Source organism: Parus major, chromosome Z, assembly GCF_001522545.3.
Source record: "Parus major isolate Abel chromosome Z, Parus_major1.1, whole genome shotgun sequence".
Lineage (NCBI taxonomy): Eukaryota > Metazoa > Chordata > Aves > Passeriformes > Paridae > Parus > Parus major.
In genome coordinates, this window is record NC_031799.1 from 21,586,557 (window position 1) to 21,600,135 (window position 13,579).

The window sequence follows — 13,579 nt, forward strand, 5'->3', positions numbered from 1 at the left end:
CAGCAGATCTGCACTCCCACCCAGCTTGGTGTCATCTCTGAACTGACTGAGGGTGCACCTGATCTCCTCATTCAGATCACTGATAAAGATATTAAACAGAACTGGCCCCAGTACTGAGCTGTGGGGAACAGCACTGGTGACTGAACACCAGCTGGATGAAACTTCACTCTGGGCCCAGACATCCAGACAGTTTCTTACCCAGTGAACAGTGTATCTGCTCAAGCCAGGAGCAGCTGGTTTCCCTGGGAAGGTCATGTGGGAAATGGTGTCCAGGGCATCCGTGCAGCCCTGGAGTCTGTGCATCCACAGTTTTTCCTTCATTGACTAGGCAGGTCACTCATATTGAAGATCAGGTCCATAAGGATGTGCTTTTCATAAGCCCATGCTGAGGGCTGGGCTTGATCCCCTGGTTGTCCTGCACAGAGTGTCCAACACTTGCTTACCTCTGCATCCTGTGTTCTGCTACCTTTGCCTGTTCTTGGTTAAAAAAAAAAAAAAATCTAATGAAACTCTTCCTTAATTTTTTTATTTAGCTGAAGGGCATCATGACAGTGCTCTTACTCATGTTCTGTATACAATCATTGCTTTCCTGGGTGTTGCAGATCACAAGGTAAATAACATGTATTTTACAATCTTTGTCTAAATTTTGTAGGTAAGAATTTAACCAGTTCAGAGCTAATCCAAGCCTGAATCAAAATCACGAGGTAGAACATCCCCACCCTATATTGGAACTGAACTAACACTGTAATTTTTGCACACTGATGGGAGTATGAGGAGCTTCAATACAAGCCAAACCATACAATATTCAACCTCTATATCTGATAAGGACTTCACTGTAATGCATAGCCTAACAAGTCTCATTAAAATTACCATGAAATATTCTGTCATCAGTATTTTGGGTGTTCATAATGCTTTGCCTACAAATCATTTCTTAATCACTTTTGGGGCCTGTGTTTTGTTTCTGCATCTTTAGCTTTCCCCAGTCTTTCCTTTACATCAGACTTGTATTTGAAGACACAGATTCTGATACTTCTCACTAACAGAGTCCCATTGTAATTGGTGGCATGAATAGTTAAATATCATGACCTGACTGTACAGGGTTGACCTGGCTGATTGAGTTGTGTTAGCTTAGTCTTGCTAAAGTGGCTTCATTGAGGCATAAAACAGGAAAAACTATGGAGCAGCTGAAAAAGTATTAATATAAAAATAAATCAAATATTAGAAAGACTGTTTAATGGTGCAAGAAAGCAAGTGTGATCTAAGGGAGATGAGATGCTGTGTATCTTGTAATTCATTTAAAGAACAATTTTGAAAATGTGTATTCTGAAGAAATAGGGTGCGTTCAAAGGTAAGTGAATGAAAAAGTTACGAAAGGTGTAGAGGACAAGATGATGTGAATCTTTGGGATTTTATGTATGCTTTCAACACAGTAATGGAAGATGGAAAAACTTTGGTTTTTGATTTTTCTTCCTCAGATGCTGTTTGCTACCATTTTGCTGCTAGTGTATGCCAATTAACACTATTGAGAGTTTTAGAGTTCAACTTACATTAGGCTGTTGTGAATAGTGCTAAGGCATAGCCATGTATGCTATGTTACTGTTTTTAGTTACAGTAAAAATTACAGGAAATATCCTGGTTTTGGCTTTTGTTTCCAGGTTACAGAAAGCACATTAATATTTTCTCCTTGTAAGTGTCACTGTGTTTGGAGTGAGGCTTTTGGTACTTAAGAAAAGCTAATGGAATCCCTTTATGTCTCCAGGGTGGAGTACTGCTTCTGGTATTGGCATTGTGCTGCAAGGTTGGTTTTCATATGGCATCCCGAAAACTATCTGTAGATGTAGGTGGAGCCAAGCGTCTTCAAGCTTTGTCTCATCTTGTTTCCGTCCTTCTCTTGTGCCCGTGGGTTATTGTTCTCTCTCTGACAACAGAGGTAAGATAATAAGTACAAAGATAAATCTTTTTTTGTAATACTTGTGAATTGCAGTTTAAATCTTTCCTTTAAAATATCTTTAAAATTACCAATGTTGCTGTCTTTATTTTTGTAGTAAGCTTTGAAATTTTCCCATTATGCTTTTCTTCTATATTTGTTTTTTATCTTTGTGATACTTTAATTTCCTCTTTTGTGTGAAAACTGTATTTCATTCTTCTAGCTCAGATATTATTTCTTGGGTTCATCTACTAATACTGCACAAGTGTTAATGGCTATATAAATACAGTGCTCTTTCATCCCTAAGAAGTAGATGATTTATTGTCATTTTAAAAAATGTTCTTTATGCTTGTATGCATAGGGAGAGTAGGCCATTACAACCATGGCATTGTATATGGAATTCCTTTTACAAACATGAAAGTATTTAAAATAAAGTACCTCAGTGCATTTTAGATACATGTCACAGTTTATATCTCAAATGATGTGTTTATATGGTAAATTGAATGTATAAAAGTATTTATGTTTTATGGATTAATGAAAATGCTTGTAATTCTACAAGTGAACAATTTAATGCTATAAATACAATCACTCTCCTGGTGAGCAGCCCTGTTTGAAATATATTTTTGTTGCAGAGTAAAGTAGAGTCTTGGTCTTCTCTCATCATGCCTTTCGTGACAGTCATCTTTTTTGTTGTAATCCTGGATTTCTACGTGGAGTCCATATGCTCTGTGAAGATGGAAGCTTCCACATGTGCTCGATACGGATCCTTTCTAATTTTCATTAGTGCACTGCTTTTTGGAAACTTTTGGACGCATCCAATAACAGACCAACTTCGAACTATGAACAAGCCACCACACCATGAAAGCACAGAGCATGTTCTTTCTGGAGGGGTGGTAGTGAGTGCTGTCTTCTTTGTTTTGTGTACGTATTGTTGTCTCAACTGTGGTAAATCTGTGGTCTGTGTGATTGGGAGGCCAATCAGAAAACTGAGGTGTTTTGGATGCTTTCTGAGCTCTTTTGGATGAGCTTTTATGGATTTCTTTGAATAAGGCAGCCTGTAGCATTTTGCTCTTTTACTGTCTATATATAGGAAAAAAAAACAGAGTTTGATCTGTTGTGGAAGTGATGATCTAATTTTACATAGCAGTGAAATCCAATAATAAACCTCAAGATTAAGTTGACAATCAATTTGCTGCCTGAAAATTCCATGTAAACTTTGATTGCTGATTAAACACATTATAAAATAGCTGTGAAGCTTAGAAACGGCAACAAAAACTTCAATACTTTCCTTGCAGCTGCCAATATCCTGTCCTCCCCCTCCAGGAAAGGGCAGAAGGGTACCCTTATTGGCTATTCCCCTGAAGGCACTCCTCTCTATAACTTCATGGGTGATGCATTACAGCAAAGCTCCCAGTCATTGCCCCGGTTTATTAAGGAGTCACTGAAACAAATCCTTGAGGAGTATGATTCTCGGCAGATCTTCTATTTCTTGTGCCTAAATCTGGTAAGTGTATGTATTTTTTTCTTCAAACTCGATCACAACAGTGCATATACAATACAGAAAGAAGAGTTACTCTTTAAAAGATTCCCATAATTGATTGGTTTGAAAGTGACCTTTGACAGAGCAATTTAAGTAGTCGTCACTGGTTTGTTGTCACAGTGCAGCATTGGTTCTGTGTGTGAGGGTTGCACCAGCAACTGAACACTTTTATGATAGTATGTTTAACGTTGAGATACCTCAATGTCCCCAGCAAATAAGGTGAAACTGATAAGGCCTCAGAGAAACTGATAAGGATGGGGACAACAAAATAAAAGGTGCGGGGTTGATTAGTATTGGAGCAGGCTAGTTTTTCTCTCTTTCTTTAATAGGAAAATATGATGCAGTTAGCAATATTTATAGAATCTCATTTGCAAAGATCTCTGGGAAGATAGGGGGAGAAACTTGAAGTATCTGTGTTAACTGTAAGGAATTCCATTATGAAATATGAAAGACTGGAAAAAAGATTTTAGGTAAATGGATTAATAATAATAAAATGTACAGGGTAAATGTATGTATTAAAAATGTTTCCTTGTGTACCTTTCTCAGAGCCAATTCCTAAGATTTAAACAGTCATTCATTACTTCATTTCTTCATTTGCTGGTGAAGAAAATGATGATATAACAGAATTATAGATAGCATTACATTATTTACACCAATAACGTATCAGATCAGAGCTCTTAGATATTTAATGACAAAATGCTTAGAATTTTGTCTGCAGAATGTCAGTTTAAAATTCAAAACCAAAAAATTACTCCTTTAAAGAGTTGTTTTTCTTATGTGTGAGACTTTAAGGAGAGTAGGTTCAAAAATGTCTCTTTCTAGACTTGGAATACATCATGTATTTCATTGGAGGAGAGAAAAAATGGTCTAGAAATACTTAGAACAATACCTTTGAAAAATGTTGAGTGTTTTATGAAAAGAATATCCTTCTATCTACCAAAACATTAATACACAAGTTAATATTTAAGGAAAAATTCAAACTATTTTGTTTTAGGCTTTCACTTTTGTGGAGCTTTTTTACGGAGTATGGACCAATAGCCTTGGTCTTATTTCTGATGGATTTCACATGCTTTTTGATTGTTCTGCATTAGTGATGGGGCTTTTCGCAGCTCTGATGACAAGGTGGAAAGCAACTCGCATATTTTCGTATGGGTATGTATCTTGAGTTTTTTAAGGACTATTTGAAACTTAACTCTTCTTGCTCAAAGAAGTGTCAAAAAAGTGCTTTTCGAAGTGTCCTGGTATGTATGGAATATTTTACTAATGCATGCTTCTGTGGGTTTTTTGCTATGCCTCTTCTGTTCCATTTGTGCTTACACTATTCTCTTCTTACCTATGCAAAAAATGTGTCTGAAATACAATTTTCATTTACCCCTACAAGTAAAACTTTTATCATTGTGAATATTCTTTAGGAATTACCTCATGCTAGGCATTTATGTCAAACAAAAATCTGTGTTAAAAAGTCAGTGTTTATATGAAGATTTAGATACAGCTGATATAATGAAACTTTATATGTTTTGCATAGCAGTTCAGCAGTTTGAAGCCCTGAATGAGCAGTATAAGAGACTGCTTCTGTAGTGTTTTATTATAATGGAGTTTGGACAGTTGGAAACTGGGAACCTCTTGATCAGAAAAAAATAACTCAGAAATTGAGGCATGATTATGTGATATTAAGGAAAAAAATCACAGCAATCTTAATGCTGTATTGAAAGAATTGTAACTTTATTTATTACAACTTTGACATTTGTTCACAGTACCCACTCTTCACTCTCAAAAGTAAATATATTCACTTTCAGGTATGGACGCGTAGAAATTCTCTCTGGATTTATTAATGGCCTCTTTCTGATGGTGATTGCTTTCTTTGTCTTCATGGAATCAGTGGCGAGACTGGTAGATCCTCCAGACATAGATACAAACATGTTAACCGTAAGTTTTGTCCTTCTGTTTCAGTGTAGTTTTGCAGTTAATCATTAATTTATGTTTATCTCTGGGGTGATAGTCCTTCCAGTACCTGAAGGGAGCCTTAAGGAGAGCTGGAGAGGAATTTTTTTGCCAGGGCATTTAGTGGGGAAATGGCTTCAAACTGAAGGGTAGTATAGATTAGATATTAGGAAGGAATTCTTTATTGTGATGGTGGTACTGTAAAGGTGGTAAGGCACTGGAACAGGTTGCCCAGAGAAATTGTGGGCTTCCAGAATTTTCCTTAATTCAGTGCATGGCATTTTTGGTTACCATGTTCAAGAAAATAAGTTTGAATACCTGTGAGGATGCAGTGAAGTTAAAGACTTTTCTCCCTCTCACAGCCGGTCTCTGTTGGAGGGCTGATTGTAAACCTTGTTGGTATCTGTGCCTTCAGCCATGCGCATTCCCACGGGGCTTCTCGGGGAGGCTGTCCCACACATGATCACAGCCATTCTCACCATGGCCACAGCCACAGCCATGGGCACGGGCATTCTCACAGTGACCATGGGCACAGCCATGGACATTCCCATGGATCTTCTGGAGGAGGCATGAACACCAATATGAGAGGCAAGTACAGACTGTTGACTATTAAGCAATGTATGCAATTTCTAGGAAACTGAAGATCTTCAGAATCAGACCTATGCATTATTATGCCTCAATCTAAAAATGCTTTTAAGGAGTCATCTGACAGATATTAAATGTGCTATACAGGAATTGCTCAAACCATTTATGAATTTAACTTTGAAGAAAGAAACGTGAAATGTTTCTGTGCTGATGTGTGTAACACATAAGGAACAATAAAAATCAGTAATCTATAATACTGACTAACAACAAAGGTCACTGTAAACCATACTTAAAAAACTTTAGGTGCTTGTTTCCAAGTTCAAACTGGAAATGAAAGTACAAGGTCTCTATCTATAAAGATGGTACCATGCTTCTAGGAATTGTGTGACAACTGGTTGTAAAACACTGGGAAGGGGAAAAGAAGCAGGAGAACAAACATAGACCAGGAACAGAATATGCTTTTATTTGTGATTCAGAAGATAAAGTGGTAAAGAAAAACTTTCAAATCTGAAATCGTAAGCTAACTAAGAAGGGCATTGTGTATGAAAGTTCAGCATAGAATTTTTTTCCTAATAGTTAGAAAGTAGTTATTTACCAGCTGTCTGGCTTTTTTTTTAAAAAAAAAAACCCTTTAGAATAAGTGTTTTCTGTGTAAGCTTGTCAGAATATAGTGAATAGTCTCATGTTTCACAGGTTAATTTGTGTCTTAACTCATTTGGTTTTCCTGGTTATGTCTGTAATTTTTTTAAGTCTGCCTATACTCAGGTTTCAATATTCTTTAAAATCATGACACTTAACTAGCAATAATCTTACTGATGGTTGGAGGGTATTTTTTATGCCTATTTAGTGTACAGTGAGAATGAGCCCACAATTAAAGCAGTATCAAATTCATAGCAGTAGCACCAAGACAATTCTCTTGTAAAATTGGAGTAGAACTGGCATACAGAAAAACAACCAGTACATTTATGTGTGTCCACATCAGCAAACCAGTGCATGTACACAGATCTTCTAACTCTCTGTTAGGGATCAGTGAGTCCTTATATACAGAGTTAAATGATTATGCTATATTGTACAAATCCCACTAACAATTTAAAGATTATTCACATGTACTTTAGTCTGTGGATGCCTACCTAGATCATTGCCTCATACATGAAAAATTGTTTTTTACATTAATTTGCAATTCAACATTAGAAGAGCTAAATATTTAGTGTATTTTGTCCCAGGTTAGGTAGAGAGTCGTCTCTGTTTAGCTTGAGGATATTTAGTAAGCCTTACTAAGTTTCTGCTATTGAATATATATACACATTTTAGACAGAACTGTTAATCACTCTTTTTGTTTTGATTTTAGGTGTGTTTCTGCATGTATTAGCAGACACTCTGGGCAGTGTTGGTGTTATCGTATCCACAATATTTATTCAGCAATTTGGATGGCTCATAGCTGATCCACTCTGCTCTCTCTTTATTGCTACATTGATTTTTCTTAGTGTTATCCCACTATTGAAAGATGCCTGTCAAGTGCTTTTGTTGAGGATACCTCCAGAACAAGAGAAAGATCTGCATGGTGCTTTAGAAAAGGTACAATTATAAATGGTTTTATATTCAAAAATACAAAGCTATAACAATTTTTAATGATTATTGAATTCGAGCAGTTCAGTCAGACAGCTTCTGTTGTCTTAGACAACTTCATGTCTCAAGTTGTTTAAAACCTATTTTGCAGAGAAGTGACAAGATAACTAGTACTATAAAAGTTGGTTTGCAGCTAAAAAGACTTCCACTGTTTTTTGCTTTTATGAGTATCCCATAATTTAAGTATGGTAACACTTTGATGAATGTGGTACTTTGTGGTACATTACTCTGAGAAAGTAATATGGCAGTTGCCCACACCTGCAGCCTTTATAGACTTGGTATGAACATTCAGGCTATAGCATTGTGTCACAAGCTTGTAATTTTAAGTTTCCTGATTTTTCCATATTATGAAGGTATACTGGTTCACAGTGGGTGGGACAGCAAAAAATAAGCTGTTTTTTCTAGTTATTTTCTCATTCTAGACTGTTCTCTTCCTGTCTGGTGCAGTATGGCATCTGCCTTAAGGCTGTACCTAGTCTTTGTTGTTGCCTCATTTTAAGTTCCTGCCCAGAATCATAATGTGGACCTCAGTGCAGAGAACACCTCTCTGTAAAAGAATGAGTTAAAAGTGTTTTGAGGAAGGCATCACCTAGAGGCTTGAAGGAAGACTATCCTTACAGTGTCCTGTCAGTTATTAGATGGGAAAATGTGTTCTTGTCTGCATGAAATTAAAAAAAAAGAACAAATGGGAATTGTCTGAGAGAGATGAATGTAGTGAAAGTGACATGCAGACTGTGGTTTCACTTTTTGATGAGGGAAGACAGTAATTCTGAGGGAGTGGGAAAAAAAGTACTTTCTGAGAACAATCAAAGACCAATTGATGAAAAGATAATAGGAAAAACATTTTTTAAATTACATCACAATAAAATAATATGCTTGCTGTAGGTTGACCCCATCCAGCAGGGTGGGGTCACAAGGGACCACTTGCTCGCTCCCCTCCTTTGCCACCACCACTGTGGGATGGGAGCATAAGCAATAAAACTATGGGAGCAATATAACTGGTGAAGGAAGAGTGGTGGAAATATTTTTTAAAAAGCAGTATACCACCTCCCACAAGCAGGTGGTACACTGATACCCAGGCAGTCCCCAGACAACAGCCACCTTGGAAGCCAAAATCCACCCCTTCATCCTCTACCCCGGTTTTTACTGCTGAGCAAGGTGTTACATGGCATGCAGGATTCCTTGGACAGCTTTGGTCAGCTGCCCTGGCTGTGTCACCTCCCTGCTTCTTGCCCATCCCCAGCCTACCTACCAGGGCAGGAGCAAAATGGGAAAAATAGAAAGCCTTGAAACTGCCTGATAGAAAAGAGAAAGCCTGAACAGTTCAGCAATAGCCAAATCATTGGCGCATTATCAGAATGGTTTTAGGCAGAAATCCAAACAACAGTGCCTTTTCAGATGCTCTGAGAAACCATCACAGCCAACCTAGAGCAAAGACCAATTAAAAAAAAAATATAGAAAAGAAGTTATGTCTCTGAATAAAGTTCAGCTATGATAACTAAATATAGCTGCTAAACGGTGGGGTTACAAATTCCCTGGTGGGTGCCAGAGCAGTATTCTGATTACTCTATCCATTTATGTTCCTGTGATCTGTTCATTAAATCAGGGGATTTTTTTCCTCATCCTGTTTAGCATTGTTCTTCTAGGGTTTTCATTTAGTTTGACTTTTACCTTCTAGAATTTTACAGTAGTAGCAAGGTAACCTTTCAATACAAGATATTTCTGAATATAGCTTAGTTGGAAAGCTGCTGTGCTACAGATTTGTTTCCTTGTGAAATACTATCCACCAATAGCCACGTACATGCACAAGTTTAAAATTACTTAATTTTTGCTAATGAAATTTCTTCACAGATTCAGAAAATAGAGGGAGTTATATCCTACAGAGATCCTCATTTTTGGTGTCACTCTGCAACTGTTGTGGCAGGCACAATACACGTGCAAGTAGTATCAGATGTCATGGAACAGAGAATTGTACAGCAGGTAAAGTGCAAGGTTTTTTGACTTAATTTCCTACTCCCTTTTGGTCACAGACTGAAGTTTCAAGCTGACATGTATGATTTTTTGTAGCTGTTTGTTACTGTCTTAGAGCTGGTCTCTAATGTTACACTGTCCCTTTTGCCTGCTAGTCATGTAATTAATCATGTAGAGTTGTTTGCTAGAACATCTGCCAAAACACTGACTGAAAGTGGCACTACAGCAGATCTGAGAGAAAAAAGGGAGGTGTAAAAACCTTATTCCCTGCAAAACAGGGAATAAGTAGTAGGGATATCTGGATGCTAATCACATGTCTATAACTGGATAACCACTACCTATCTGCCATGGGTTTCTCTTTTCCTTAAAAATACACATTTCCTTATGCAAGACAATGAGAATCATCCAGCGTGCAGAGGTTGTAAAGCCATACCCTCTTAAGCTACTCTTTGCTCTCCAGATAATTGAATTCTTCACAATGATATGTGGAGGTTTCTTACAGCATTGCAGAGCCAGCATACTGCAAGTTACTGTGAGGTACATGTGAAGTGCAATACTAATGTTAACTGTACCATTCTGTTCAGGTCACAGCAATTCTGAAAGATGCTGGTGTAAACAACTTAACTGTCCAAGTGGAGAAGGAAGCTTATTTTCAACACATGTCTGGACTCAGTACAGGATTTCAGGATGTCCTTGCAATGACTCAGCAGCTAGAATCCATGAAATACTACAAAGATGGTACTTACATCATGTGATACAAAGTTGAATTTCCCAAAGGAGATGTAAATGGTCAAGCTGTTGGATTCCACATTTGTATTTTTGCCAGGAGATCTTGCACATACATGTACAGAAACAAATGTACTATATATTTGAATTTTTGTAAGTGTACTATCTTTGTTAATTGGATTGAGATGCTTTTATAAAGGAAATAAGGACTTGAGAATTTGCTGTAAATGTGAAAATAATCCAAATCTTATATACTGTACTTGGTGTTTATTAAACAGAAATCTTGAAGATGAGCACAGATGTATTCCATACTTTCTCTAAAGTGTGGAACACCAATACTGTAATTTCTTGTTAGCAGTGGGAAGTGAAAGTAGTTTATACTGGAATGCAAACATAATCAACTGGGCAGAGTTTGACTTTTCATTCTTTCCAGGATAGCTTGAAGACTCTTGGAATGAAAAAACCACTTTATTATGGGGAGTGAAAAAACATCAAGTCCTGTGTTTTGCATACTTTGTTAGATAATAGAAATATACAGTTTTTATATTATATCTCAGCATACAAACCTGATTTCTACACTTAATGCACCAGAGCAAATATATGTTACCATTTTACATTTGTATTGAACTATTTTTTTTAAGAAGCAAAATCTACAGTTTAACAGTGAGAGATAGGGAAGGCAAGAAAAATGAAAACACTTTTTCCTGGGAAAACTCAGAATCGTAACTCAAACCACTGTAAAATAAAACTTTTTGTACTTTTTGTATGAAAAATTGCAAATGCAATATTTGAAGTCTAGAAGTAATAAATCAGTGAGTATCCTAGCACTCAGCTAAACTTCATCTCTTCAAGGTATGTTACCCTGTACTTCACCCAGTTTTTTTAGTAATACCATGACAGCTGCAGGTATACTGTAGCCAACTGTACCTCCATGTATTAGCTGGGGAAGTTCAGGTTTAGAATGCTAAACTGTGACAGTAGTCTTGGACTTGACAAGTTGCTGAAATGAACAGTAAATTGAGACTTCTTGACTTAAAGGCAAAGAGTGCCTTTAAGAAAGAATTGTGGATGCTGAGGACTTAATACTGGAAAGAAAACAAATCTGTGTTTAGTGAAAACCTGTCAGAAGGGTAATAAAATACATCTTCAGAGGTAGTTGTGCTTACATCTGTTTACAGGCTTCTTATGTCCTGTCTTGTCTGTAGCTCATTAATATTTTCCTTGAAATACAAAAAATTAATTCAGTGGTTAACAAGAATGAATACATCTTTCATCATCCCATGTATCATGGAAGTATTATCTTGTCATACTGTTTTCTTGTTTCTGGTAGTCATTGGTTCTTAAATACCATAATAATAATCATAATAAATTTGATTATTATTATTTATTAGTGAAATTGAAGACTAGAATGATAAAAAAATTATATAATTGGAGGAGATTTGTCAGGAATGCAGTTAGGTATGTCCTTGAGCCATTCTGTTTTGTCTTATGATCAGATTGTTTCTACAGCTTCTGTGGTTTGTTTTGTTATTCTTGAAGGAGTTCCTCCTGTGCTATGTTAAAACACTACCTGCAGTACAAGACTGACTTGGAAAATTGTAGTCATAAAACTTCTAGAAGTTGCATTGCATTTATATAGAGTGATGAAGATTAAGTGCATAAATCGCAGTCCCTTATGTCTTGGGACAGCGCTGGAGAGTCAGCCACCTCCTCAAAGCTGGATGCTGTTTTCTGCCCATTTACACATTTGGCAGTGGTTTTCTTGCCTCCTCCAGAAGACTCATGACTTGACGAGCTACAGTTATACTCAGTCTAGAACTAGAGTGATATTTTGGTTTTGAAAGCAATCTCAAACAAAAAGCTTCAGTTAATGTTTATATGTACCACTCCTGTTTTGAGGTGGTTGTACTAGACTTGTCAGTATTTCAGCAAACCCATTGGGACATGAAAATGATAAAACAAGGGTGATTTTTGTCTTTTAGATCATTTTAACATAATTGTAAAGGTTTTGTACTTACCACAGCTTCCTCTGAGCAAATGGCAGTTTCCTACTTCAGCTGGTAGTGGCAGAACCCAAATCAAGTCAAGGTGGTTGGCACTGTGGTCATGGCAGTGAAGATGAGCCCATACCTGGACACTTCACAGGCAAGTGCAGACCTACATCTTAGTTTGCATTTGGCAGGTTTTTGCATGTTACTCAGAACATATATACAATGTTCTTCCTGGCTCTCCTGGCAGGAAGACGATGGCAATAAGCATTGTGTCTTAAAACATCCATCTTAAATTTGTTTAGTCTGACAAGAATCCACCAAAGAAGGGTTCAGGATTCCCCACAAGATCTGTTGGAACTGCTGTGTGGGCAGGTTTTCAAACCACAGGCGCAGGCCAGTTGATTCATATCTTTGTACTGGGAGGGCATGGGGAGGTTCAATGTAGTCACCTAATGTGTATACAAAGAGTTGCAACAAAACACTTTGAAAGATTAAAGAGGTTTAAAAAGCACTCCAAGCGAGCATTACATGTGTGCATAAGGAGGACAATGTTAGTGTTTTCCAGTAATGTTTTATGTCCTGGTGCAGAAGCCATGGGGCCGTAGGCAGGGCCCGAGTTGCGGGGGCTCGGCAGCGGCCGGCCCTTCAAATGCGTGGCGCCTGCGGCGTGCTCGGTCCCGCTGCTCTCTGCTGCCCGGCGGGCTCACCTCGGTACGGGCGCCATGGGGGCGGCCGGGGGTATTACCGTGGCTCGCAGGGAGGCACCTGCGCGGCCCTTCGTGTCCTGCTCGCTCCTTCCCTTTCCTTCCATTCCACTTGGCGGGAAGTGCGCGATACAGCCCGGTCTCGGCTTCGCAAGGAGTCCTCGCTTAGGGTCGTGGCTCGGTGGGTGTGTGCCCGTTTCGCTTACTCCTGGGACAGCCCGTTGGTTCCCTCTGTCTCCTCCCCTTCAGCCCTCTAGTGCGAAGGGGAGCAGCCGTGAAGCACTTCAGCTCTGCATCTACTGCCCTGTGGTTCCGGAGCCGCGCGGTCTTGCCCCGGCTCCGCTCCTCCAGCCCGCCGGCGCTGCCTGCAGCGCTGCCCCGGTTCCCCCGTTCCTGCGGCCCGGGGACGCGGCGGTGCAGCGCACACCCACATGCGCCGTCCTGCTCGCTGCCCTTCTCTCGCCGTCCCCTGCAGTCCCGCTCCGCAGCCGATCCCTCCTACGAGAGGAGTGCGCCGCCCTCACGAAGGGAGAACATCGGCCGCCTCATGGCTGAGCCAGTGCGCCCA

At 38.8% G+C, this 13,579-nt stretch overlaps 1 protein-coding gene across 2 annotated transcripts in view; it reads left to right on the top strand.

Annotated features, from left to right (window-relative positions):
* The window catches only part of SLC30A5 (solute carrier family 30 member 5), a 19,492-nt gene extending 7,891 nt beyond the window's left edge, over positions 1–11,601 (top strand). The window contains exons 7-16 of one of the 2 annotated variants that reach the window (XM_015614945.3): positions 534–610; positions 1,760–1,930; positions 2,560–2,848; positions 3,223–3,431; positions 4,462–4,619; positions 5,264–5,393; positions 5,771–5,996; positions 7,342–7,568; positions 9,471–9,599; positions 10,175–11,471. In XM_015614945.3, the coding sequence (XP_015470431.1) occupies positions 534–610; positions 1,760–1,930; positions 2,560–2,848; positions 3,223–3,431; positions 4,462–4,619; positions 5,264–5,393; positions 5,771–5,996; positions 7,342–7,568; positions 9,471–9,599; positions 10,175–10,345 (1,787 nt within the window). In that variant the 3' untranslated portion in view covers positions 10,346–11,471. Of the gene's footprint in view, positions 1–533; positions 611–1,759; positions 1,931–2,559; positions 2,849–3,222; positions 3,432–4,461; positions 4,620–5,263; positions 5,394–5,770; positions 5,997–7,341; positions 7,569–9,470; positions 9,600–10,174 lie in introns of both variants that reach the window. The other variant, XM_033511424.1, reaches the window with a different exon arrangement.
* The last annotated feature ends 1,978 nt before the right edge of the window (positions 11,602–13,579 follow it).